General features: G+C 46.5%; 1 protein-coding gene across 9 annotated transcripts; it reads right to left on the bottom strand.

The window, feature by feature from the left end:
- Positions 1 to 5: 5 nt before the first annotated feature.
- Positions 6 to 27,729, bottom strand: Eif4e2 (eukaryotic translation initiation factor 4E family member 2). 9 transcript variants are annotated; one of them, XM_090355047.1, is made up of 9 exons: positions 27,209 to 27,418; positions 26,297 to 26,355; positions 20,606 to 20,720; positions 18,082 to 18,216; positions 12,760 to 12,864; positions 11,250 to 11,402; positions 11,019 to 11,155; positions 5,079 to 5,157; positions 6 to 55 (listed from the first exon to the last, which is right to left on the bottom strand). In XM_090355047.1, exons 2-8 carry the CDS (start codon positions 26,320 to 26,322, stop codon positions 5,112 to 5,114), a joined length of 717 nt encoding a protein of 238 aa, XP_090211173.1. In that variant the 5' UTR covers positions 26,323 to 26,355; positions 27,209 to 27,418; the 3' UTR covers positions 6 to 55; positions 5,079 to 5,111. The 9 variants fall into 9 exon arrangements, with proteins under 9 accessions (XP_090211173.1, XP_090211175.1, XP_090211174.1 ...); XM_090355049.1 differs by lacking the exons at positions 26,297 to 26,355; positions 27,209 to 27,418 and adding an exon at positions 27,632 to 27,729; XM_090355048.1 differs by lacking the exon at positions 5,079 to 5,157 and having other exon boundaries at positions 27,209 to 27,417.
- Positions 27,730 to 27,976: the final 247 nt, after the last annotated feature.

The raw sequence follows: 27,976 nt of genomic DNA, 5'->3' as shown, positions 1-27,976 counted from the left end.
GCAGCTTGTGTACTTTCACAATGTGATTTTTGTATTTCGAAAGCTTGAATTGTCCCTGCAAGAGAAAACAGAAGAAAACAGGACATTCAATACATGGACATGTAGACGCTGTCTCACACACACACACACACACACACAGGAGAGCATCAACCCAGGCACTCCCCGCCCCAGGACCTTCATGCCTGCCTTGCCAGTCTTATGCCAAATGGCAATTTGCCTCCAGGTCCCGGCTAAAACTTCCATTCAGTTGCTAGCAGTAGCAAATGATTAGAAACCACACCAGTGCAAGAAGCCACTGGTGAGGCACCACGTTACGACACATCCATACAACGGGACACCATGCAGGTTTAAAAACAATCGGAAGGGCTGGGTGCCGATGGCTCACACACGCAATCCTAACTACTCAAGAGCCGGCGATGTGAGGATCACGGTTCCAAGCCAGCCAAGGCAGGAAAGTCTATGAGACTCATGCTGGAAGTGGAACTGTGGCTCAAGTGGTAGAGCACTAGTTTTGAGCAAAAAAAAAAAGCTCAGGGACAACATCCAGGCTTGGAGCTCCAGGACCTGCACACACACGCACGCACACGCACACGCACACGCACGCGCACACACAGAAAACTTTCTCCTAACATGGGAAGGTACCCCATGAGTCAATCCTTAACAGGAGATACAAAGGTGAGAGCACAGAGGCTGCCTGTGGTGTTGGGGCTGAGGAGGTTACACACTTGTGCAGCTATGGAGTGGGCAGGGAGTGGAGCGAGCCAGTCCGCTCCTCCTAAAGGAGGCCCCTCCAAGGGGCACACCCCCACCCTGCGTGGAAACGTGGTCTCAGACGGAAGAGGCACACAATGCTTCATGTGTCCCCTAACGCCTGACCACGAGTGACCTTTCCTACCCCACGCTAGTCATCACCTGAATCTCAACACTGCATGGCCTTTTCTTTTAAGGCCACCTCACTGCTGCCTTAGCCCAGGGTTTAAGGTTGAATCCCAGCTACAGGAAGGGAGCATTAACAAGTGGTCCAGGCTGGCCTCGGCAGAGAGAGGGACTATCTCAAAAGTAAACAGGGGAAAGGAAAAAAAAAAGGCTGAAGCTCAAAGGGTAGAGAATCTGCCTAGCAAGCACAGGGCTCGGGGTTTAAACTCAAACACTACCGAAAGGAAGACCTCTCAGTGCGGCCAACATGCTGCAAAGGCCCAAGAGGGCAGGAACCTACATGCAGGCACAGCAGCAGCGGGTGGACAGGATCGTGGGGGAGGCTCCCTCTCAACATAGCTGGGGTGCCGTGCAGGTTAGCCTGCACTTCCAAAGATACCCTACCCAGAGAAGCCCTGAGAGCCATGGTCAGAGGAACCAGCCTTCTTCCCCCAGGCCGCTGGCAGCCCAGGTCTGCAGAAGTGATCAGAAAGGCAGGACAGAGAGATGGAGGATGTCTGAGGAGGAGCAGCGTCCATTTTTGGGGAAGGGAGGAGGTGGCAACTCAGTGATGTGAAGGAATTTCAGGACCATCCCCACGTAAGCACTGGGCCACAAATAAACTCTGAAGGCGGCAAGCTGGGGGATTCTACTCCACTTTATCTACATGTATAGTATTTTAGTTACTTCTCCTTGAATCAGAGACTTTTTTTTTGTCTGTCATGGAGCTTGGACTCTGAGCCTGGGCCCTGTCCCTGAGCTCTTCAGCTCAAGGCTACTGCCCTACCCCTGGAGCCATAGCACCACTTCCCATTTTCTAGTGGTTAACTGGAGATAAAGAGTCTCAAGGTCTTTAGTGCCCAGGCTGGCTTTGAACCTCAATCCTTAGATCTTAGCCTCCTGTGTAGCTAGGACTGCAGGCGAGAGCCACGGCGCCTAGCTTCAGAGACCTCTTTATGACTAGAGGTCCTATCATTTGGAAGTCCAAGAGAAGAGTAGGAGAGACAGAAGAATCTGGCTGAACTGTTTCAGTTTAGTAACAACAAGAGTTGTGATGGTGGTTGTCTGGGCCCACCCAGGGCCTGGCGGGCGGACGCAGGTCCATGGCGTGGGGACTTGCCCCTGCGGTCTAGCCTTTCTAAAAACTAGGTTTGGAGCAGATTCTCACCAATTTTATCTTAGGGAATGTGTCCTCCGCAAGCTTGCTGGGATTAATATTAGGTCCCTGACTCCAGATGCAGCAGATTAGGTGCAGGGAAAGAGAACACAGACCCGAGTGGCAGGGGCCACAGCAGGCTGCTTTTTCTTTTTCTGTTCCAAACCAAAACTCAGGAAACCCACAGTGAATTCCAGCCCTGTAGCCATCTGATCATGTTCTGGTTAGGCTACACCGAGGGTCCCTAACAGAACAGAGGCTCTCCAAGTCCACGGCCCTGGAGGTCAGGAGAGCTCTTTATCTCCTGACCTTCCCTGCGAAACAAGGAGGCCTCAGAATTTTCCGAAAGCCTCATCTAAACTGGCTTCTCGCCACCTTCCCAGGTACCTCAGGGGAAAACCTCTGCGAGTTACCTGCCACTGTGCTGGCCAAGCAGAACACCCTCTGGGTCCTCAGGACAAAGCTGGTTGTCACCTGTGATGGCCAACACCAGCCTCTGCTTGGAGTGCCTTGGAATGAGGAGTGTGTGTGGTCTTGGCACATTCTCTGGCAATCGGCAGTTTACCCCTGGGGACACACAGTTCTGGCTTCATCTTCCATATGCTCAATACACCTGTGTACACTTTCTGGATTCAACAGGAGCAAGTTTCTATCTCTCATCTCCCACTGAAGCAACACACCAACTGCACTGCCCAACAATACAGACCTTTGTCCTATGCCCACTAGCCCAGTCATAGTAGCAATCATACTAGTAGTTGTGATTAATAATAGAAAACAGCAAGTTGGGATTTACTAATTCAACAGGGGCTGGCAAGTACAGCTGAAGGGTAGCTGGCAAGCTTAAGACCACAAAAAAGAAAATTAAATAGAACATTTTCTATCAATCTTCCTCACAGATCATGATGGGCTTGTACGGGGAAAAGAAAAAGGGAGAGAGTCACTAGGATAGAGCAGGGGTGTTATGGCTCCTAAGTGGCAGGGACACAGTGGCCAGCATCCATGTCTAAGCGGCAGGTGGACAAGCAGGCCAGTGTCTACCTCTGAAAAACGCTACTCTGGCTGAAATCAAGACTGAAATAGAAAATGTGAAATGAAGTCTCTTTTCCGACTCTTAAGATAGACAAGTAAACTCAGGACTTGCAGGTCTGTTTCCAGAATACCTAAACTACTTAAGTGACAAGGAGCAGCTAAAAAAGAACAGAGGTCACCATGGCAACTGTGCAAAAATCTGACTCTCTCAAGGAACACACGGGATTTCAAGTTTCCACTGTGATTGTTCTAATTTTAAAAACTTTTCTCCGTGAGCCTCAGATATGCTGATTTTGAAAGGTACCATCATTTGATGTGCTTCAACAACTATTTCCAAGTAAACTATGACAAAACCTTTCTTGTCATATATGCTGTGAACATTCACAGTTAAAAATCCTAAAGGGCATGAGATGTGGTTCAAGTAGTGAAGTCAAGCTGGTGACCCTTAATAGCAGTAAAATCAAGAAAACAAACAAACAAACAAACCCTTAAAATTAACTAAATTTTAGGCCAGGAGTTTGGCCTAGTGGTAGAGTGCTTGCCTAACATGCATGAAGACCCAGGTTTGATTCCTTGGTACCACATACATAGAAAAAAGCCGGAAGTGGTGCTGTGGCTCAAATGGTAGAGCTCTAGCCTTGAGAAAGTCCAAGGACAGTGCTCAGGCCCTGAGTTCAAGCCCAGGACTAGCAAAACAAAACAAAACAAAAAACCCTAATTAAATCTTAAACCAACCATGCTTTAAGATTTTAACTGTTTCTATTATTTCGTGTATTTGAGACTGTATGTCAATAAATTATCCACTACTAGATCTGACATTTTGATTCCTTCTTGTGTGTGTGTGCCTGTGTATGTATGAATAAAAAGTCATCTCTGAATTCAATACTGATTTTTAAAAATTGAAATGTAAAGAATGTGATACATGCCTGTAGACCCAGCTATTTGAGACTATGGATGTAGCCAGATTGCAGTCAGAGGCTGGCCTGGACAAAAGTATGAGACCATACGTCAAAAAAACAAAACAAATAACCCAAAAAGCAAGCCTAGCAAGTGTGAGGCCCTGAGGTCTATCATTAGGAACATCCCCAACACGCACATGCACACATATGCACATGCACACAACACACACAGAAAACCAATTGTCCCAGAATCAAACTACTTACAAGGGGAAGGGGAGGGCCCATGGAACTGTGCAGAAACCCTACAGTCACCCTGTCGGAGTACAGAGAGCACCCAGCCCATCGCCACCCACTTCTGCCACCAACAGTGTGTCATCTGTCTTTAGATCACCAGAGATGTGGGTCTCTCTTCTCTGGGAAACCTTCATCTTCTCCAGGAAGATTTCTGCCACCACTACTGCTGCAGATACCATTCGCTCAGGAATACCACGCTGGCGGTGGTGGAGTAGCTCTCCTGTCTGGCCAGTGGCCTCGCATCTACTCCTCTGGGGAATATTAACATGGACTGGGCACTCTTCTGCTTGACATGCAAGTACTCCTGAAGTGTACGCGGCAGTTGGCCTAGCTTCCCATCCCCCACACCAGTTATGAGATGTGATGGTCTAGCCGCAGTACAGCTTGAAACTGTCTTACAGGTCCTGTCCCTGCCCTCTCATTTCCTTCTGTCACTGCAGAAACTCTGAATTTATGGTACTACTTCCACACAGACTTAAGCAGAGCCATACTGGGGCCAAGGGACCTGCCCGCTAGCCATGGGACACTGGCTCAAGAACAGCCATATCCAAACAGAAGGGAAATCTGTCTGGGGCACGTTTGCCTTGTGAATCGTTAGTATTCAGAGATCGCTTGGTCACAACATGGTCAAGCGACCTGCCCAGCAGTCACCTCGATACTTATGACCCAGGGGGCTAAAACCCAGCAGTCTGGAGCCAACAGGAAGAGGGCATTCCCCCTGGGAGAAGGGCTGCTACAGATGAGAGGGATGCACAGGGTTGCAGAGAAGGTAGTCAAGGCCCTACCCTGAGTGTGAGAGACAGAGGGGGAGCGTCCGATCAGCGGCCGCTGCTGTTCACCAGGCCATGAAACTCCTCCCAGGCCCTGGCAAACCAGAGACAAAAAACACAATAGCACATTCAGATGAGATGTGTGAACACAGCAGACACCGCCACCCCACCTCCCTCTTCGATGGCTTTCGGGCTAGGAGGAGCCACGGGGAGCTGGGTGCAGGGCAGCGAGGTGCCAGCAGACTAGCTTCTCGGATGGGCAGCCAGCACTTCAGCTTTAGCCATTGGGGAAGTGTGGCCCTTGCTACTTCTCCTTGATAATTTGTCAAGGTTCTTTCAACAAGGCTACGGGGAGGCCACTGAGGTTGGAGCTAAAGCCCAATCACGGCCAGAACACGCCAGCCCTTCCTGTCTTTTCTGCTCTGGGCCCAGAAATGTGTGGAGACCTCGCTTCATCGGTTCTCACCAAATACCTACCAGTACTATGATGTCTAAAGATGCGAGGTTATGCCACTCTGCTTCCACATGTCCAACCCTTCTAACTCATACCTTAAGTATGCATATTCCATTTGTTTGTCAAATTGTCCATGTCACCATCATTTCAAAATCTAGGCTGTGCACATCATGGCAGTTTAAAATCTCCAGGGAGAAATGCCCCTCACAGCCTTATACTGGCGAACTCAATTTAGAAACAGGTTCAGTACAAACAAGGTGACTGCGGGGCCCTTGGTAACTGCTGGATGGGCAGAGAGAGAAACCTAGATCCACTAGGGTTCTAGAAGCCCTTTCCGCCTCATGTTTTCTCAGAAAAACTTTTTTCCTACCTTTTTGCTGCAGTTACTCTTCAGCTTCAAAGCATTAAGTTTTTTTGGGGACACCTAAATCTGAAGTTCTTACTAGGAGTTTTCATTCTTGGTATAGCACCCAGGGTCACTGCAGGCCATGCCACACTCTACACATCTGAGGACCACTAAAATATTCTCCATGGCCAGCCCTTCTTCAGGTAGCTTTTTTTTCACAAGGAAGGGATTTAGGGGCACAGCTCATCGTTAGAAGTACTTTCTTAGCATGTGCAATGCCCTAAGTTCAACTCTCAGCAGAACCCCCCAAACAACTGTAATGGGGGAGGTGGCACGTGTATCACCAGTAGTCCTCCTCTTTTGAAAAGCAGCATTTAACTTAAGGAAAATGGTAAGACTGCCCAAGAGACATGCCAGTCTCTTAACTCCTGATCTCAATTTCCACAGCACGATGTCTCTCACAGCCCCTTCCAGAGGGCTGGTACTGAGGCACAAAGGACCCACATGGGCACTGAAAGGCAATGTCATTCTTCACTCCACAGGAGGACAAACGGAGTGCCACTGCTGGCCAGCAGCCTAGGGAAATTTCTTGTTCTAACAGTGTCAACAAGAAACGATACGATTGTGTTGAAGCTTCATCTCATTTTTCCTCTTGTTTCTAGGTAGGCCCATCCCTACCTCCCTAGCCTGAGCAGCAGTTGTGGGTCAAGAGATTGAAGAAGCAGGGCTCCAGACTCCCTGAAATCCTGTCTGGTTCAAAGTGCCCTCCTGGTTCCTTCAGAAATCTTTTCACACAAAGACTCTGGGTTTAGCATTTCCTTGCATGGATTTGGGGCAAGAAAACAGCTGGCCATGGACTCTACAATTCCTTTCATTCTCACAGGCTGGCTCTGTTCACTTGGACCTATTAAGCATGTTAGATAACATTACAATTTCCTTCTTTTAAACACTGATGTTCTAAAACTAGGATTTCTCTAAAAATAGGGAGAAAAAAAAAATCAGATGAATACAGTCTCCTAGGAATGGTGAGGATTTCAATGACCGGGTAACAAGGGGCCCTTTCGAGTCCACTTTGTAATCTTACTTATCAGGAAGACAATTCTGAGAGCAAGCAAGGGATTTCATTTCCGGGGAATTCTGTCCTTTCCCCCTCGCATCCACAGCCTGCAGGGCTTGGGAGTGGGTCACAGCCCTGGGGACACGTTGGAGCTCAGCTTCCCTTGCTCCAAAGTGCCAGCACAGCCAGGCAGCCAACATCACCAGCTGTGAGTTAGCCATCACAGACTTCGTATAATAAAATTCAGTGTTAAGTATCTGGAAAATCTCCATAGAGTGGATCTGTGTTTCCTACAGAATCAAGAGGAATCACTTATCCATGACTGCAGAGAAGTCCAGCTAGTCTTCCCCACCTCTGCGGACCACGACCGGCACTGGTCCTGCTAGCTTTTCCATTCTAGGCCAGAAGCACACAGGAGTCAATGGCAATATTTCAAAGACATTTCTTCCCAAGATAGCACTGCTTATATGGCTCTGTGACCAGCTTTTAACCTGTCATTTTCTCCTCAAAGCAGAGGAAACAGAGGACCTGAACCTATAAAGACTCAACTGAGTTGGTCTTAAAAGGAGCCTTGACCTGAGCAAAATCACAAGTTAACACATTTCACATTCCTTAGTTGGTTGGCCATAAACCAGGACAACATCCTCTGCTTTCTGTGTGGCTCTCCTAGGGATATAGTAATTACAAGACCAAAGTAGTAACAAACAGGAGAGCGAGCGAGAGACCATGGGAATGGAACAGAGAGAGCAAGCTGGAGCGGGAGGACATGGATGAAGAACGCAAGCATCCCAGAAGACACAGCACACGGTAAGCAGGCTCCTCTCTGGGTACCTGAGGAAGAACCTCTGTAGACTCTTCCCTTCCTTTTCCTAGGAACCCTCAAGTCTCTGCAGCTGCTGTTTCTTGCCTCAAACAAAACCACATCTACAGAAGACCCACAAGGGACAGAGCAAGGGAGATCAGTTCTGACTTCTGCTCACATGTGGTCAGGGTCTGAGTCTCGAGGTCATTTTGGTGCCAATACTCTTACTCTGCAAGGTGACATCAAGCTAGTCCCCTGATGCAGTTAGAAAGTGGCTGAAATTAAGCTCAACATGTGTAAGACAGGGGGAAGGGGTCAGAGAAGGCAATTCTTTTTAACAAATGCTAAAAACATGGACATGGGGCCCTTCCACATTTTAGCAAACTTCCCATTTTCTAGGTATTTCAACCTAGCTGGGGAATGCAATAAGGAAATGACACAGACATCCCTGCAACACTGAGCCCTGGGTCTCCCTATGTTCCTTTGGGGAGGAGTCAGTGAGCCTGCTGCAAGCACAGGGTGCAGATGCTGAAGGTGGAGGAAGCAGTGGGGAAAACACAACCATAATAGCCACTTCCATGGACCTGAGTCTAATCTAGAATGTGTAGAAATGATTATTTCCTGTTTGGGTGGCGACTCCTGAGAAAAGCTCATGTATTGTGAAGTGTTCTGAAACTCTATGCAGACAAGGGACCTAAGGCCAAGCTGCAGCACATGGAAGCCAAAGCCACAGAACGTAAGAGGCCAGTATGTGCCTCAGTCAAATCTCCTCCCCAACAGGCCCTCGAGGCCTGGGAACCCTGGCTGAGAGGAAGGGAGGGCCATCGCCTGAGATGGTGCAAGCAGGCTAGCTCAGAGAGAAAGACAATCTGCTCTATAGGGAAAGCGGGAGGGAGGAAACTGGCAAAGAGCGTGGGGCTGGGGCAGCTTTGGGCCAGTGAGAACACCGTTAGCACAAAGCAAGGAAGCAATGGATGTGTGGCGGCACACAGATGGAAGCAGGGCTTTATCTCCAGGCAAGAAACTTTGAAGTAAAGGCAAATGGAAGTTAGCAAAGCAAAGGCTAAAGATCCCCATCTCCAACCATAACAGACTTCCAGCTGAATATGAAGTCAGCAATCACTCTGGGCTGGTAATCAGCAGGACTAGATGGAAAGTAGCTTAAACACCCAGATTTTGCGGGGAGGGGGGGGTAACTAGCTGAGGGCTAGATGTCACCTCATTATGCCAGGCTTCAGCAGTCCTGGAACAAAGTACCACATGGCACTACACAATGGGCTCCTGGAAATGAAGCTGCATTCTCCAGATGGCCCTGTGTGGAGAAGTCTGTGCCATCCCTTAATATGGTGACAGTCATTTCAAAGGCCACATCTTGATGCACCATAAAGAGCAAGAGCATGAGACAAGCTAGTTTAGCACCATTTATTTGTGATCTCAGCTGTTGTTGTAGCTGCTGTGTGTCAGCCTGTTCTCAAAGCATAGCATGCTCTTCCATTCCTCTTGTCCAGGACAGAAGGGTCTTCCAGGTGGCACGCCAACAGAACAAGAGACTTCAATGACGCCAGCTTCAATGATGGTGCCATCCAGAGAGTGAGAGGGTCATGGCACATTCAATCGCGGCTTCCAGAGGTTTTGAAAAAGGAGCCTTTGGGGGCCCAGCCTGCCTGGCATTCTAGTGGAAGTGCAAAAGTGGCTCATTGGGAGAGGAAAGAGGTAGGAGCAAGGGAAAGTGGCATCTAGGTCTCAAGGAGGGTGTTCTGGTCCTATATCTGTAGGCCTGGAGTCCCAGAGGCAGAGCTCCAAGGAGAGCTGCACACGGTAGGCCAGTCTTTCTAGAAGACCATGGCCGAAGTCCACAGACTCTCCTAGGCAGGACTCATGCCTGTTCCCACAAGTCAGGATGAATTGCCTCAGGGTACTGGAAAGGGAGAACAGTGGAGAGGGGCAGGCGATGAAAACTGCCTTCTTCTCTTTCCTACCCGGTGCAAAACTGGCCTTGGGAGCTGGTAAGGTGGGAGAACTGGGGAATCTCGAAAACAAGAGCCCTAGAAAAAGGCATAGATCTCTCTAGCCAGGAGCAAACCTTGCAGGAGGACAGACACTATTCCTATCTCAGAGCAGAGAGGAAGACAGACCTGCCTCAAGAAAAAGTGCTTCTACAGGACTGCTGAGGCAAGCACCCAGGGTCCCGGCTGGTGAATGACTCAGTGGCTACAGAGTCACAGCTGACCAACTTTCATGGCAGTGCTCCCAGCTAAAAACTGGAACCTAGCTGTTGTAAGCCCACTCCATCCACACTGCCTGTGAATGCATGAGAAAGATTCCCAAATGGTCTGTCTGCTGATGAACACAACCCCTGGGCTGGCTAGTCAAACAAGAATAGCATGAGGATGACACTGTCGCTCATAATGATGGCAGCAATACTTGGCCCTGTAAGAGCTTTGTCCTAAAAGATCCTCCATAACAGAGACTCAGTCTCTCATAGCCTTACTAAGTGAAGTGTTACTCCCCCATTTTACAGTGGGGAAAGTGAAGCAGTGGCAGAAACTCACCAAAGGTGTGTACTGACTTAGGGCCACAGGGAAGAATGAAACCTTAGAGCCTTTGGTCCATACTAGCTGGTTCTCCCTCCACTTTTGAGACCATCTGGTAGCCACTCCACACAATTTCGTCTTGGGACCTGAGACTATTTGTCACTTGATCACTGAAGTGATTCTTACTGTGGACCAAGCCCTCAGCAGACCACAGAGCCTCTTTCCATCTTCCCTTCCCTTTTTCCTCTCTCAAATGATCCTCCTTCCTCTCTGACTTCAACTCTACACACAGGAAATGGAGCCATCATTCCTGATGAAAAGTCAATTTTCCAGGACAAAGAGACAAACTAAAGCTAACAGGTTAAACAGACATGCAGAAGTGGGGTGAGGGGTGGGCAAGGAAGAGGACTTTATGGTTCAGTGAAATTATCCTAAAAAGAGCCAAAAAGAAGAAAAGTGCTTTGTCTTTCACTTTCAGATAGTAGTTAGTATTGTTCTGAAAGACAAGCTGGCTAGGAACGCAGCAAGCCCCGGAAGACGACTGGGCGTCTGCGGAAGGCTCTGCTCCCCAGCCCTGTGCAGTGGGCAGGCAGGGCGCCTCGCCAGCAAGAACTGCAGCTTGGCCACAAGCCCTTGGGGGGGATTGGTCCGTCCCTCTCCACAAGCTAGTCTCCTCTATGACTGTCTGCCTCTGGGCCCAGCTATGGAGCTATTTCTGCTAAGTTCAGGGACCTGCTCCCCCCCAGCACCCCCAACACGTACTTGATGCTGTCGGTGTGAGTTTTGTATTCCATAATGGTGTTGGGAGGTAGGTTAAGCACACGCCGAAGTGTATCCCGGATTCGGGCTGTGGTTGCTTGGTCACTGGCAGTCTTATTCCATATGGAAATAATGTCCTCCTACAGGTGGAAGAGAAGGCACTATCAAAGCAAACCAGGGACAGGTGAAGGGAGCAAGGGCAACAGAGCAAGCAGAATGGACTAGGTGGCTTACCTGAAAGCGGACAGAGACCACAGCCCCACAGATCTCCTCCCCAACCATGAACTGTTCTCCTAGCATGGCCAGGATGAGATTTTCCCAGCAACGGGAGGCCAGGCCTTTCCGCAGCCGAATGATCCACTTGCCACCATTTTTATTTGCATCATCCTATGAAAAGACAAAAGCGCCCAAGTTAAAATATTGTTTCACTGCCTTTTCTTTCACAGTTAAAAAAATTAAAATTAAAGGGAAAGAAGTACAGCTTAGGGGCACAGTGCTCTCCTAGCATGCACAAAGCCCTGGGTTTGATTCCTCAGTACCACATATACAGAAAAGGCCAAAGTGGTCCTGTGGCTCAAGTGGTAGAGTGCAAGTCTTGAGAAGGGCCAAGGACAGCGTTCAAACCCCAAGTTTATGCCTCAGGACTAGCAAAATAATAATTAATTAAAATTAAAAATAACAACAAGCTGGGCACCAAGTGGATCATGCCTGCAACACTAGCTACTCATGAGGCTGAGATATTAGGATCATAGTTCAAAGCGAGCTTGGGTATGAAAATCTGTGAGACTCTTATCTCTAATTAACCACCAGAAAACTGAAAGTGTTGCTATGGCTCAAGTGATAGAGCACTAGCCTTGAGCAGCAGAGCTCAAGATAGTGCCAAGGATGAAGTCAAGCCCCATGACCAGCCAAAAAATAAACAAAGACATGCACATGCAAAAATATCATGAAGTACCCAGTGGCACATTAAAAAAAAAAAAAAGAGTAAAAGCAAAAAGATCTGTAGGTAGGGTTAAGTGGTAGAATGACTGCCTAGTTCATAAGCATGAGGGCCTGAATCCAAGCCCCAGTATTTTTTTTTAAAGCTGAAATCCTGAGGATCACAATTCAAAACCAATCTGGGCATGAAAGTCCATGAGACTCTTTTCTCCAATTTACCACCAGCCTTGAGCTGAAGAGCTCAGGGACAGCACCCGGGCCCAGATTTCAAGCCCCATGACAGACCCCCCCAAAAAAAAAGCAGTAAATTAGGTATCAACAAGTAGGTATCATAGCTGTATCATAAGGGCAGGAAGGTATCTGTCTTACAGAAAAATGCTCACATCAGAAAAAAGGATGCTGTGCACTTGAGTGGAGCTTACCTCGAGTCTCTAGTCACATACAGACTTTTAAATTCATTTCCTTCCTTCCTTCTTTCCTTCTCAGTTGTGGGGCTTAGACTCACGGCCTGAGCATTGTCATTGGGTTTTCTCAAGGCTAGAACTCTACCACTTGAGCCACAGCACCATTTCTGGCTTTTTCTATGTATGTGGTACCGAGGAATCAAACCTGGGTCTTTGTGCATGCTAAGTAACTACTCTACCACTAGGCCAAACTCCCAGCCCCTTAAGTCTCTTTTCTTACCACATTAATCCAATCTACTGTGTAAAAATACTACATACACACATATACACACACATACACACACACATACACACACATACACACACACAAAATTAACTTTTCTAGAGGCCACGGTCCTCACCTCCCACATGGGCTTAATTCCTTCTTTGAAGAGATGGAAGTCACTGTGGCCCGTCAGGTCCCCAGGCCGCACCATGTGGCTATAAAACCTCCAGAACTGCTCCACCTAGGAGAGAAGATGCAAGAGCACAAAGCATGTATTTTTCCCTTCTGATTTACTTAGACTACAGAGTGAAACTTTAGGTAAAAACAAAACAAGTTATGCATGTTAAGTTACATTCATCATGCTGGTTCTTGACAGTAGATACCATTCCCTTGCAATCCGCAGAGTACACCTACTCAGTAGTGGCAGAGAAGGAGCACGATGAAGTAAGACAGTGAGGAAAACACAGAACAGCATGGGAAGAAACCACTAGCGTTTGCCAGCACACAGCAGGACACCATAATCGTGCAGCAGAAAGGGAGTACTGACCAATACAGTACTCAGATCACATTTCTAGAGGAAAAGTGACCTTCTACTGCATGCAATAGCCATCCCCTTCAGGTCCTTTCTTGGAACAGGAACGCCTGACATGTCTTACACATTTACAAGAAGCCCAGGAACTAATAACACATAAGGACTCCAATGCAGCCTATGGGCTTCAGGCACTGGGCTTAACTGTGTATATCACCTGACAGCACAAGTGGCCGTGTGTATACAATGAACAGCAATGTCAACTTTATTCACTCCAACAGGGAAAAAAGTACATCCAACAGAACCAGTGGCTGTGAATTAGGAATCTGAGGGGCACAGTAGAGAGAACGCACACCAATCTCCCCAGTCAAAAATCATCTGAAGCACCAGGTATGGCCACGCACACCTGGAATTCTAGCAATCAAGCAGATGAGGCAAAAAATCACTCTAGAAGGTTTGTCTCGTACAACCTTATAGCTGAACTGCAGAATTCTCCTATTAGCAAACATCAGTTGTACGAGGGTCCCAGGGTATCTGCGCTACATTTCTACACATGCATACAACTGCTTCTTAAAAAGTTTCAACAGGTTAACCCAGCACTGGTGGCTCACACCTGTAATCCTAGCTACTGAGGAGGCTGAGATATGAGGATCAAGGTTCAAAGCCAGCCCAGGCACAAAAAGGACCTGAGACTCTCATCTCCAATTAACCCTTAGAAAATAGGAAATGGGGCTTGGCTCAAGGATAGGATGGCAGCCTTGAGCTGAAGAGTTCAGGAACAATGCCAAGGTCCAGGGCTAGAGTGGTAGCCTTGAGCTGAAGAGCTCAGGGACAGTGCCCAGGCCAAGTTCAAGCCCCATGATCCACCCCCCCCCCAAAAAATTTTTTTTCAACAGGTTTTACTGTTGTGTTTTTATACCTGTAAATAAACTGTTTTGATTATATTCTTCTCATTCACTTCCTCATTAGCCTCCTTTCACTGGTACCCACCCTCACTACGGAGCTCACTTTTCTTTTTTTTTTTTTTTGCCAGTCCTGGGCTTGAGCTCAGGGCCTGAGCACTGTCCTTGGACTTTCTCAAGGCTAGAGCTCTACCACTTGAGCCTCAGCACCACTTCCGGCATTTTTCTATGTATGTGGTACCGAGGAATCGAACTCGGGTCTCCATGCATGCTAGGCAAGCACTTTAACCACTAGGCCAAACTCCCGGCCCCTCACTTTACTTTCTTATTACTCATTTTTGTGTGGACCATGTGTTTCAGATGTGCGTGTATGTTAGAAGAACCCCCTCTCAATTGTTTCTTCCTTCCTGTCCCATCCATTAACAGCTTTTTAAAGTATGTTTCACATAGCTGTAATGAACCTAAAAATTATTCATCCTCCAGATTTCTTCCTTCTCTTTTCCCTCTTCTCTTAAATACACACTGAAATCATGTTCTCTGTATATGTGGGTTGTGCAAAGTTTACAATTTTATACTCCAACCACAATATGGATGAAGTAAATAGCTTAAGAAACATTACTGAACTTTGAAAGATGTTTTTTCAAAAGTCCAATTGAACTAAAAAAATAAAAGTTCAGAAACTCAGAATATGAGATGCAGAAATGACCTGAAGAAAGCATCTAACCTATTATCATCCTCAGAGTTGAGAACATGGCTCCAGGATGTGTTCCAGCAGTCACGTACCAGAAGATGTCAGAACCAGGATGCAAAGGCCAAGACTCTTCTCATTTCAAAATGCTGTTAACTATTAAAAATGAGAACCACAGGAAGAGCCTGGCCACTGTGTGGCTCATGCCTATAATCTCCACTACTCAGGAAGCTGAGACCCAGAAGTGATAAAGTGCTAGCCCCCAGTTCAAGGCCAAGTACTGGCAAAAAAACAAACTAGAAAACATTGCTCTGGATTTGATAAAATGTTTCACAACGTTGTTACTTCTCTTTGAGGAATTTACTATTGTGCGCCATTTCCTAATATCTTGAATTACATGATTTTAAACTGCTAACGAGAGTGGATGACATGCATGCCATTTACCACAGGAGAAACACAACACAAACCCTCCTTGCACACTTGGGGGTAAATTTATGTGTTTTAGTATAAGATGGGAAGAAATTCTAGAAATATTCCTAATTACTGAAAATCGATTTAACAGTAATGTAGCTGAAACCTGTTTCCTAACACAGTTTTTTCTCTGTTCCTCCAGTGTTTAACAAGTTGTTCATGACTTCATTGCTGACATTTTCTCAGTGCTGGCTAGCATTCTCATAGAGCAGGCAATCAAAACTTTGCTACAATAGATTCAAGAAGTTTAGAAGTCCATAACTATCTCAAGTTTAATTTAATTTAATTAATTAATTAATTATTTTTGCCAGTCCCCTGGGCTTGAGCTCAGGGCCTGAGCACTGTCCTTGGACTTTCTCAAAGCTAGAGCTCTACCACTTGAGCCTCAGCACCACTTCTAGCTTTTTGCTATGTATGTGGTGCTGAGGAGTTGAACCCGGGTCTTCGTGCATGCTAGGCAATCACTCTACCACTAGGCCAAACTCCCAGCCCCTCAAGTTTAATTTTAATCTTTCCTCTGTCAAGTACTATTTTCATATAATCTCTTTAAATCTTTTAAGGCCAATCTTAAACGAACCTGATTCCATGCAGATTTCCTGAAGGCAGAACTGACCCTTCTTTGCTCAGAACCCCAACTCTAGCCACATTTCTAAAGCTCCACTTGCTGTCCACCAATTATTGGTAATTATACTCCAGAGGACATACTCTCTGTCTTAATGCTTTTTAAAGCTTTAGTAAAGTCTTAAGTTTCTTCACAAACATTCCTTCCTCTTTTTTGGGGGAGCAGGGGGTTATAGTCCTAAGGTTTAAACTCAGGACCTTGGACACTGTCCTTGAACATTTTTGCTCAAGGCAAGCACAGTATCTCTAGAGCTACAGCTCTTACTTCCAGCTTTTTGGTGGTTACTTGCAGAGAAGAATCTCATAGACTTTCTTATTTGGGCTGGCTTCAAACTAAACCTCAGATCTCAGCCTCCTGAGTGCTTAGGATTACAGGCATAAGCCACTGGAATCCAGCTTCAACAGTTGAGTATAATATGCACCAGGCTATTTGTGATATTTCAAAAAAGCCAAAATTTTTCCAGTGATAATGCAGCAATTGCCTTTGTCAATTGGACCGAAATTTTATGATCTCAGCCCAGCAATGATATCTCATATTGAGGAAAAAACCTTATTACCAGTTAATTTACAGATAAGTGATTAGTAATAAATGGAAAAATATAGTTTGCATAGTAAGCGACATTTTAAAATGGTAGCCTCTTGCCATGCTTTTAGTGCACTATGTGACTTCTAGTCTGCCTGGCCCACTTCAATATTGGCTTCCGGACTTATGTGAATTATGACTCACCCTGTACCAGATACTCATCAGGTCTCATTTGCCACATATGTACAATGTAGATACTATTAATCACCTCACATGGCTATTCGTCTAGTGACTGGAAGAAATTACATAAAGAAAATGCCTATTATTTACTGTGTCTTTCATCTTGTTTATTGTAATGGTACTGTCAACTACAGAAATATCTCAAGTAGTTTAAAAAGTAACAAATATGTGTTGAACTCTGCAGAGAGAGTCCTATGCAAACACAACCCATAGGAGGTGCATGGTAGATTTTGCCAAACAAGACTGGTGGTGATTGTAGTCTCCAAGTTCACAAATCTTGTTACCTAAGGCAGAGATGAGACAACCCAGTCAGTTTATACTGACAAGACTCACAAAAACAATTACTGAATACTTCACTGTTATTTCCGAACACATGAAAAAGATGCTACTTTATGCATAATCCATATCATAGCCAAAATCCTAATGGGAGTTTTTCTTTTTTTTTTACGGGTCATGAGGCTTGAACTCAGCCTGGGCTCTGTCCCTGAGCCCTTCAGCTCAAGGCTACTGCCCTACCCTTGAGCCAAGCCCACTTCCCCTTTTCTAGACGTTAACTGGAGTTGAGAGTCTCAGGTCCTTTTGTGCCTGGGCTGGCTTAGAACCTTGATCCTCAGATCAAGCCTCCTGACTAGCTAGGATTACAGGTGTGAGTCATTGGCACTCGGAGGGTTTTTCTTTTTCTTTTTTGATGCCATAACTGGGACTTGAACTCGGGCTCAAGTGCTATCCCTTAGCTTTTTTACTCAAGGCTGGTGCTCTGCCACCTGAGTTACACCTGTACTTCCAGCTTTTTGTTGGCTAACTAGAAATAAAAGGCTTATAAACTTTCCTGTCCAGGGTGGCTTTGAACCATGATCCTCAGATCTCAGCTTCTTGAGTAGCTAGGATATAGGTGTGAGACATTAGTGCCTGGTTCTAAAGGGATTTTCTTGTTTTTTTGTTTTTTGGGGTTTTTTTTTGCCAGTCCTGGGTCTTGAATTTGGGGCCTGAGCACTGTCCTTGGGCTTTCTCAAGGCTAGAACTCTTCCTCTTGAGCCACAGGACCACTTCCAGCCTTTTCTGTGTATGTGGTACCAAGGAATGGAATCTGGGTCTTTGGGCATGTAAACACTCCACTACTAGGCCAAACTCCCAGCTCAGGATTTTCACAAATACAAAAAACAAAAACAAACAAACAACAAAAAAAAAACCCACCTTTCCACTCCGTTCTAGACTTTTGCTTTTCAACCTCATGAAGACAGATACCATGAACTATAAAAAACAAAAAGCAACAAAGATCCCCAAAGTAACCCCTTTTACCGATCAAAGCCACCATCATTCTCATATGCCTTGACTATGTACATGTTAGCTACGGATGTCTATGAGAAACTTAAAAATGAAGAATCTGATGTTGGGGACTCAGGTATGCTGAGTAAGGGAAGCAGAAGATTAGACAGCTTACTAGGAAGGCAGATGAACACAGGACTGTAACCTTAAGTACTCACAGAGGCGAAGGTGCCAATCTGTTTGATATTCTGCTCATAACTCTGGGAGCTGGTGGGACGGCCTGGAGTTCTCCTGGAGTACCAGAAAGTGTAGTTGTACTGCAGGGGATGCTCTGCTGGTCCAGGGACAACAGCCTGGGAAGTAGGGAAATTGGTTAACCCTGGGCCATATGCTCTGAGACTGAGAACATTTTTACAATGTTACTACTTGCTATACCACAACCAAAAAAGAATGCAATCTCAATGACAAGATTCTGGTCACATAGTAAGCTTTCTTAGTTGATTCTAGGCCACTGTAACACTGTGTTACTGTGTTATTATGTCTTTAATAGCTTTCTTTTTTGGCCAGTCCTGGGGCTTGAACTCAGGGCCTGAGCACTGTCCTTGGGCTTTCCTCAAGGTTAACGCTCTTCCTTGAGAGCCACAGCACCACTTCCGGCTTTTTCTATTATATGGTACTGAGGATTCGTACCCAGGTCTCTGTGCATGCCAGGCAAGCACTCTACCGCTAGGCCAAACTCCCAGCCCTTGTCTTTAGTAGCTTTTGATCTCATAAAGGCACTTTTTTTTTTTTTTTTGGTAGGAATAGGGTTTGAACTTAAGGTCTTACACTTCTTGTTAGGCTGATAGTCTATCATTTGAGCGATACTTCCAGCCCTATTTTTTTTGCTGGCTATTTTGGAGTCTGGTGGACTTTTCTGTCCTGGTGGCTTCAAACCTCAATCCTCCAGACTAGCTAGGATTACGGGCATTAGCCACCAGCATATGACTAAAAACAGGGATTTGTGCCTGTGTCTTTCCTTACGATTTGCCCTATCGAAACCCTGTCTCCTACCACTTAAGAGTGGTAGGATGAATCAGGCGCTGGTGGCTCACACTTATAATCCTAGCCACTGAGGAAGCTGAGACCTAAGGATTGCAGTTCGAAGTCAGCCCAGGCCAAAGAATCTGTAAGACTCTTTATAAAAAATACACTATTCAGAAAAAACTGGAAGAGGCACTGTGGCTCACGTGGCACAGCACTAATATACCAAGAAGCAGCTAGGGACAGTGTCCAGGCCATGAGTTCAAGCCTCAGGACTGGCACCAAAAAAAAAAAAAAAAGAGTGGTAGAATGTTCAACCTGGTTGTACGGTTATACTACAGCTTCCTTCTTGAAAAGCAGAGAAAGTAAAAAGAATCATTTCAAAGGGCTTCTAGGGATTCATTGTTATAAAGTTCTTTAGCAGTGCTCAACATAAAGTACTAGATCTGAGGATCGAGGTTCAAAGCCAGCCCAGACACTAAAGTCCCTGAGACTCTTATTGCATCACCAATTAACGACCAGAAAACCAGAAGTGGTGCTGTGGCTCAAGGGGTAGGGCAGTAGCCTTGAGCTGAAGAGCTCAGGGACAACGCCCTAGGCCTAGAGTTCAAGTCCCACAACTGACATTAAAAACATAAATAAAAGCGCCGGAGTTTGGCCTAGTGGTAGAGTGCTTGCCTAGCATGCATGAAGACCCTGGTTCAATTCCTCGGCACCACATACATAGAAAAAAAAAAGCTGGAAGTGATGCTGTGGCTCAAGGGTAGAGCTCTCTAGCCTTGAGAAAAATCCAAGGACAATGCTCAGGCCCTGAGTTCAAGCCCCACAACTGGCCCCCCCCCCCAAAAAAAAAGAAAAAAGAAAAAAACAACCATAAATAAAAATAAAGTACTAAAACAATGTCAGCTACAGGCATTTTTGTTATTGAATGTAAAGGTAAAAGAAAAACTGATCCACATATCTCATTCTCTGAATTCACTTTATTCCAAGTCACTCAAGTTTTTACTGACTACAGTATAAAATAATGATCTGAGATACTGAGCAGCCATTTCTGAAACGGCTCCCAGCCTAGTGAAGCACTAGCATTTATCTCCTTCACATCAGATGAGAAGAATGCAAGGCATGTCCTGTGACAAAAGAAAAGTTCTAAGTTCCACTCTGACCTCCAGTTGTTGATCTCTGGTGGCTCACACCTGTAATCCTAGCTACCCAGGAGGCTGGGATCCGAGGATTGCTGTTCAAAGCCAGCCCAAGCTGGAAGATCTGTGAGACTCTTATTTCCAATTAACTACCCAAAAACTCCCCAAAACCAAAGTGGAGCTGTGTGGCTCAAAGTAGCAGAGCGCTAGCCTTGAGCAAAAGAGCTCAGGGACAGTATCCAGGAATGGAGTTCAAGTTCCATAGGCAAAAGCAACAAAAAAAGTATGATTTCACTGTGATATTTTCTTTTTGGGCCAGGAGTTTAGGATTATAGGTGTGAGCCAGTGTATCTGGCTGCTATAACATTTTCACATATGCATATATCATATTCTGGTTGTATCCACTTCCTGACTACATTCTCCCCCTTTCTCCACAATCCCCTCAACCCCATTTTTTTTTTTTGCAGTTCTAGCAGGATGCCATACTATTAATAATCTAGCATCTTCCATATAAACAGAAACCACAGGTAACCAAATCTCAAGCCCAAAGGCATTTACCCCTGCATAGTGCCAAACATACCTTCCTCTTGCTGCTGCTCTGGCTTTTGTCTCGCTCCATCTTTTCCTTCTCACCATCTTTCTGTGTGCTGTTTTCTTCATTCTGATCGTGGTCCCCACTGTCATCATCTTTCAAGCTGAGTGGGAAGGCATGGCAATGTCAATCCATGGCTAAGACGATTCATGTTAACTAACAAAACTACCAGTCACAGGAACCACCATGTAACCAACCCCAAGTCACTCAAAACACAGGCCCCTAAGAGGAGGGCAAAGGAATGCAGAAAGGCAGACTAGGAGGAGTAAATAAAAAAGTGCACCATCTCATTTGTGAATTCCAAAAAGTACTGTACCCTTGTTTTTTTGGTTGTGGGACTTGAACTCTGGGACTGGGTGTTGTCCCTAAGCTCTTCAGCTCAAGGCTACTGCCCTACCCCTGGAGCCACAGCACCATTTCTGGTTTTCTAGTGGTTAACTGGAGATAAAAGAGTCTCATGGACTTTAGTGCTGGGCTGGCTTTGAACAGCAATCCTCAGATCTTGGCCTCCTGAGTAGCTAGGATTTCAGGTGTGAGCCACCATGCCTGGCCTACTTTTGATTTTTCTTTCTCTTCTCTCTCTCTCTCTCTCTCTCTCTCTCTCTCTCTCTCGCTCTCGCTCTCGCTCTCGCTCTCTCGCTCTCTCGCTCTCTCACTCTCACTCTCTCTCTCTTTCGCCAGTTCTGGGGATTGAAATCAGGGTCTGAGCACTGTCCTTGGGCTTTCTCAAGGCTAGAACTCTACCACTTGAGCCACAGTACCACTTCTGGGTTTTTGTACATATGTGGTACCAAGGGATAGAACCCAGGTTTTCGTGCATACTAGGCAAGCACTCTATCACCAGGCCAAAGTCCTGGCCCTATTGTGTCCTTTTCTAACAAGGTATACAAAAAAGCAGTTCGAGATTGTCTTTTTCCTTGATGATGGCAAGTTTCTGGATTAAATAACTCCTCTGGCATTTCCAATGGAGGTTATCCATCTATGTATGCTGCTACCTCTCTGCCGTCACCCCTTTCTCCTCTGCCTTATACCATCTCCTCCTGTCTTAATGATTAACCTCTAAAGGGGTTCCCTAATACCAATCTCTACTTTCTACCTATTCTCCACTCATCTTTCTGAAGGCAAGTGATTAACTTCCTTAAGACTCTCAATTGTCCTTCCTCTTTGCTGCTTGTCCTCTAGGAAGTCCAGTGTAAGGTAAGACCATCTATAATCTCGAGTCCTGCCAAGTGGCACCCTCCTCTCCAGCAGCCTCCATCCCACATGGCTTCCAGCCTAAGGCGCCATTCCTCTCGTGCCCATTTGTTCTACTAGAAGGAAAGTTCCCTCACAGCAGTATCTTACATCAGTGCAGTGGCTCAGGACAGGAAATGTTAAAGGAAAAGGAAAAATTAAGAGACTAAAAGAAGGAATAAATGAATTTTTGGCTCACAAGATCAGAGTCAAAGATTAGAGTCAAAGGACTATCTTCAGGCTAGGAATGTGGCTTAACAGTAGAGGCAATGCATGAAGTCCTGGGTTCAATTCCTCAGTACCATATAAACAGAAAAAGCTGGAAGTGGTGCTGTGGCTCAAATGGTAAAGTGCTAGCTCTGAGCAAAAGAGGCTCAGGGACAGTCCCAGGCCCTGAGCTCAAGCCCCAAAACTGGTTTTAAAAAAGACTATCTTCTCAGGCACAGTGAAACTAGTTGAAGGCCTCTAGGCACATCAAAACCCCCTAGATCCAGACCAAAATAAGTAAATAAGCAGATGACGAATACAAAGAATGTCATTTCTCCTAGAGCAGGATCATCATCCACGACAATATTTACAGTCAAATGGAATCAGACTTTGAGTCAGAAATGTTCTCTACTTACAGCTCAGATATTGCCCTATATAGACACTAATACATACTGTAAGGCATTTTGCATTTAAGGGTGGGGTGGGAGGAGTTTGCTCATGAATTTCCAGCAGTGCTTAACAAAATGTATCCAATAAACAGCAGACTGGTCTGGATGAGCTAGCTCTGTTAGGGTTCTTACCCTGCCATGCTGCAACCATGGCTGCAGGAGGTACTCAGGTAGATGTGCCCTGTGCCATGAACTTCCCACTGTCACCGTGGGCAGGATATCACTAGGAATGCCATCTCCCAAGTGCACTCCAGTGTGGCTAATAACTAGGCCTCAAGGCCTTGCTCCAAACCATGAGCCAATTCCTTCCTCAACACCTGATCCAGGAGAGGAAGGCCACAGATTCAGGAGCTGGGGCAGCCCCAAGGGACATGAGGGAACCAAGACAAGGACCCCAAAGCGGAGGTAGCCAGGGAGGCAAAGAAAATGAAGCAGAAGAGCAGAGTATGCAGAGAAGAAGCTGGCTGAAGGACCTGAACTTCCAGTGCTGTCACCTGGCTTGGTGCAGTCTCCCTGACTTCCCAGAGACTACCAGCCATGCTCATAAAATTCCTTCCTCCCAATGAGCCTTGTTTTTGTTTGAAAACAAGCTTGCCTAGTACATATGTCTAACGGATGAAATATGGGTTAAAACTGATCAAACCAATGCTGCGTATTGGCTACCAGAGTGCCTGTTCTCTGAGAACCTGAAAAGATACACAGACAAAGGCCCTCTGTATGCCTAGCTTGTGTTCTGCCCTTTCCCCTTGGTAAACTCTTCTTTACAAATCCCTTTTCTTTCTTTCTTTCCCCCCACCCCCCAAGTCCTGGGCTTGATCTCAGGGTCTGGATGCTATCCCTTACCCTCCTATGCTCAAGGCTAGTATTCTACCTCTTGAAGTACAGCACCACTTCTGGCTTTTTCTGTTGATGTGGTACTGAGGAATCAAACCCAGGGCTTTATGCATGCTAGGCAAGCACTCTACCACTAAGCCACATTCCTAGCCCTACAATTCCCCTTCTAACCTCTCCCCTCTACTGAACTCTTCACATCAACCTTTGCTCTGGCCCTTACTATTCCTATTTGGAAAGGCCAGTTTTCTATCTTTCCATCAAAGACATTTCATGGGTTTGCTACTGCTTATAACAACGATTGCTCATTCTTTTCTGTGGGGCACATGCTGGGGTGCCAACCATATTTGTCTAGTGTCAGCTTCCAATACCCACCATTAAAAGGTAAAGGCAATCACCCTAGGATCCCCTGTTTTTGCCAACCCCAAGAAAAGCCTGGAAGCTCCTTTCTCTTCAGTGGTTTTTGCTTTTCACTACTAGAAAGAATTTTAGCAACATACCCAACTCTAGTGCTTGCTGGTCTGTCTGCCTTCCTTTCTTGTGTTATGTATGCATATAATCATGTATGTACATACACATGTGTATATATGTATGTGTGTACTAGGTATTCTACCATGTCAGCCATGCCCCCCGCCCTAGAACTAACCAACCACCCTGCCCTGAGTCAATGCTTAAGGCATACCTTTTACAATCTATTTCTCAGACGCTGTTCTTCCCAATTTGAAGTTGGATTTGAGCCAAAGTACAGCTCAGAATAAAAAAATCACAGGCTCCACCAACAGTTCACATCAGAGGCTATACAAACTGAGAGGCCCCAAAGCCCACTACTTGTACTCAGGTATTTCCACATACTCTCTGAACTACATCAATTTCTCGCAGGTAGAAACTTGATCTAATTCATCATTGTATCTCCAGCATTGCATAGAGGCATAAAACAAGCACTTGTTAATTAATACATTTTCAAAATCAAAGCAATGAGTACATAATAAGTGGTTTCGACACTGCTTAAGCATGTCAGCTGAGTACCAGTGGCTCACACTTGTAATCCTAGCCACTCAGAAGGCTGAGATCTGAGGGTTACAGTTTGAAGCTGGCCCAGGTGGGAAGGCCTGAGACTCTTATCTTCAATTAACTATTTTAAAAAGCCAGAAATGGAGCTGTGGCCCAGTGGCAGAGTGTTGGCCTCAAGCACAAAAACTCAGGGACTGAGCCCTGGCCCTGAGTTCAAGCTCAAAGATAGGCACAAAAGAAACAGAAAGGAAGGAAGAAAGAAAGAAAGGGAGGGAAAGAAACGAAAATAAAGAAGATGTCAAAAGCTAATTATATATAATTTTTAATGACAGAAATACAGACAAAATCAAGAATAGCAATACAAAAAAAAAAAGCATGCGCCTAGCATGCACAAAGACCTGGGTTTGATTCCTTGGTACCACATACTTAGAAAAAAGCCAGAAGTGGTACTGTGGCTAAAGTGGTAGAGCTCTGGCCTTGAGAAAAATCCATGAATAGTGATTAGGCTCTGAGCGCAAGCCCAGGACTGGCAAAAAAAAGTAAAGGCCATTTATTTTCCTTCTGAGCCCATAGAATCCATGAATTATACTCACAGACTCCAGATGGGTCTAGTTAACAATGTCCATGTTACAGTACATTCCATGCCAATATTTAGACCTAATAACTATTTAATAATAACATCATTGGGCTTTTGTAAAATGTCTTAAATCACTGTGCAATTTCTTATTCAGTGGTTCCTGAATAAAGACTTTAACTTTTAGTAGTAAGAGAAATTTTTGGCAACACAGAATAAGGAAGATTATATATATACTTATATCATCCGCATTATATATGCAAAATATATAGGTTGTATTTTTTGCCCACATTAATTTTGTTTAGTGAGAGTAATTATATTAATTTTTGAAACTTGCATTTCTGGCTTCTCTGACTTTTTATGACTTTAGTCTTCATGTAGTATTGAAGGAATTAAACTTTATTTGTTTTTAAATTGAAAAAAAAAAAAAGCATGATCTGAAAACCAAACGTCTCAAAGTATGTATGGGGAGGGAAGACTAATTCTTAAGAAACTATCTTAGGGTTTTGTTTGTATCAGTCTATGAGTCTATGATCCCCCCCGCAAAGAAATAACAATCTTGATTACCATGATGAAGAACCCACACAGTAAAGGGGGGAGGATTTGGGGAGGAGCTTCTCTTTAATCTGAACCCATTAAATCAACTTACTGCACTCAGATATAGACACTGCACTTTGAGAAGGATTCTGACAAATGGCACACATCTTTATGACCACTGTTGGAAAAGTGTGAAGACTCCAAATATGAAATGATGTTCCCAGTATTGCTGCAGTTTCACATTTAAAAAAAAAATTTTAAATAGCCAAAATTAAATGAGGGGCAGAAATACTATCTTCAACAGCTCATTTTAAACCAAAGAAAGCATTTTGATTTTGTCTTTCTTCAAAGCCACAGAGCAGGTGTTATAAGATCCTGGCTCAGTACAACAGCTAATAATTACATATCATTTAAATGGCCAGGTTAATATTAGCCAAGACATGCTTGAACTAAAGTGAAGACAGAAAACTTGGCCTGGCCCTTTCCAACTGTCATGGGCAAGTTACTTAACCTTAGTCAGCCTTGTTCTTTCTCCTTATGAATAAAGAGAGGTGACAAGCCAGGCACTGGTGGCTCACTCCTGTAATCCTAATTACTCATCTGAAGATAGCAGTTAGAAAACAGCCCTGGCCAGGAAGTCCATTGAAGACGCTTTATACTTCCTATTAACCACCAAAAAGCCAGATGGGCAGCTATGGCTCAAGCCTAAGAGTGCAAGCTAGCTTTGAGTGAAAAAATTAAGGACATTGCCCAGCCCCAGTACAGGCACAAAACAAAGGGGGGGGGTGTTAAGATCCCCATCACCCCATCATAGAGTTACTTGGAAGAGAGAAATACCTTGCTAGATGCCCGAGGGAGGCCATTATTTCCACTCTTGCTGCAGACCCCTAAATGACCTGGGTAGGATGGAGACAGATGAGCCATAAAGTATCTTCTCAGAATGTAACTTGATTTTGTTGAAGTCAGTGGGGGGAGGGGTAGCAGGGTTACAGGTACGGTGTAGGTACTGCAGGACTTACGGTGGGGGCAAGGGCAGGGCTGGGCTCCTCTACCCGGGAGAATTAACAAAGATAGCTTGCTTTCTCACCAAAGTTCTCTCCCCAACGAAGAAAGTAAGCCTTTTTAGAGCTGCCAGGAGAGCTGGAGCCCCAGCACTCTCTGAATTTGCACAGCAGCATTCACTAGATTGGCAGCGGGAGCAAGTCGGGAGCGAATAGTAATTCCACACTGTGTAAATCGCTCAATAATGAGGTATACGGACAAGTACCTTTAAGAACTGCTGGGTGTGATCTAATCCCTCCAGCATTAGTGGCTTAGGGAAACACAAGCCTGGGAACTTGCTCTACCATCAAAACAGTCTCAAGACTAAACACGTAGGACTCTGGGAAAAGGGACAGACAGATGAGGCTACCAGGAACGCCGTGAGCAAACAGAAGGCATTGCAAGCCAGACACGCTGGCCTAGCCATTGTTAAATGGACAAAAAAAAAAAAATGCAACAAGACACCGTCACCGGAGGGATAAATGGGGCCGGGGGGGGGGGCGGGGAGGGGAGCTGGTGCTGGAACTGGGGACCAGGCCGAGTGTTGGGGGGCGCAGGAGAGGATAACCACCATGTGCTGGCCGCCAGGACCCCAGGACCCCGCGGAGGAGGAGGAGCAGGAGCAGGAGGAGGGGGGGGAAGCAGGAAGAGCCAGAGGACGACCCGGAGGATGGCTCAACGGAACGCCCGCCCCGGCAGCCACGTTACCTCATCGCGGTTGCACAACTCTACGACCGCAGCCCGTTACCGTCCCCGCCGGTGCAAGACGGGAACCCCGGCTCCGAGAGGCGGTGACCTTCCCCGGCCGCAGAGGTGCGTGGACGAAACCGGACTCGGAGACACGCAGGCCGCCGCGTCCCCACCCCCGCTCCACGCCGCCCAACCTGCGCCCCGGGGCGGGGCGTCCAGTCCCCTCCTTCCGGGCGGCGTGGCCAGCCCGCCCTCGGCCCGCGCCCCCCGCCCCGCCGCCCCGGCCCCCTCCTCCGCGGGCCCAGGGCGGGCCCAGCAGTGGCCACGCCCGGCGGTGGGAGGCCGGTGCCGCCAGCTGTGCGTCGCCGAGCCCCGCAGGGCGCGGGGGAGGGGGGAACGGTTGCGGGAAAGAGGCCAGGGGAACGACCACGCGCCACTCACGCGTCGAACTTGTTATTCATCCTCTCGCCTCCGCGGCCGTCACCACCTCACGGAGTGACTTCCGCTCTGCCCGGTCCCTCCGCCTCGGGCCCGGGCATTTCCGGTTGCGCGGGCACAGCGGAACGTCGGCACGCGGGTCCAGTGCCGGAGGAGTTTCCGGGGAACGCCGGCCCAGCGCGCCTGCGCAGTGGCGCGGGCCGGGCGGACAGGCCTGGGGGCGCCTGGAGAGTCGCATGGGGCTGCGGGTCACCTGTGGGGGAGCGATCTGGCTCTGCCCGGCGCTGGCGCCGCCTCCTGGCTGCTCCCTTGAAAAGCCCCGACGTGGATTCCTCTCTGGCGCGGGCC

Source organism: Megascapheus bottae, chromosome 21 (genome assembly GCF_031878675.1).
Source record: "Megascapheus bottae isolate mThoBot1 chromosome 21, mThoBot2.hap1, whole genome shotgun sequence".
Taxonomy (NCBI): Eukaryota; Metazoa; Chordata; class Mammalia; order Rodentia; family Geomyidae; genus Megascapheus; species Megascapheus bottae.
The sequence above is the reverse complement of the archived record's forward strand: the minus strand, read 5'-3'. Positions and strand labels throughout refer to the sequence as shown.

Coding starts and splice junctions, on each gene's coding strand:
- Eif4e2 (XM_090355042.1), bottom strand. CDS start 26,322: ATGGCCTCCCTCGGGCATCTAGCAAG. Junction 12,865..18,081: donor AGATTGGCACCTTCGCCTCT/GTGAGTACTTAA, acceptor CTTCTCTCCTAG/GTGGAGCAGTTCTGGAGGTT. Junction 11,156..11,249: donor TGGTCTCTGTCCGCTTTCAG/GTAAGCCACCTA, acceptor TTCCACCTGTAG/GAGGACATTATTTCCATATG.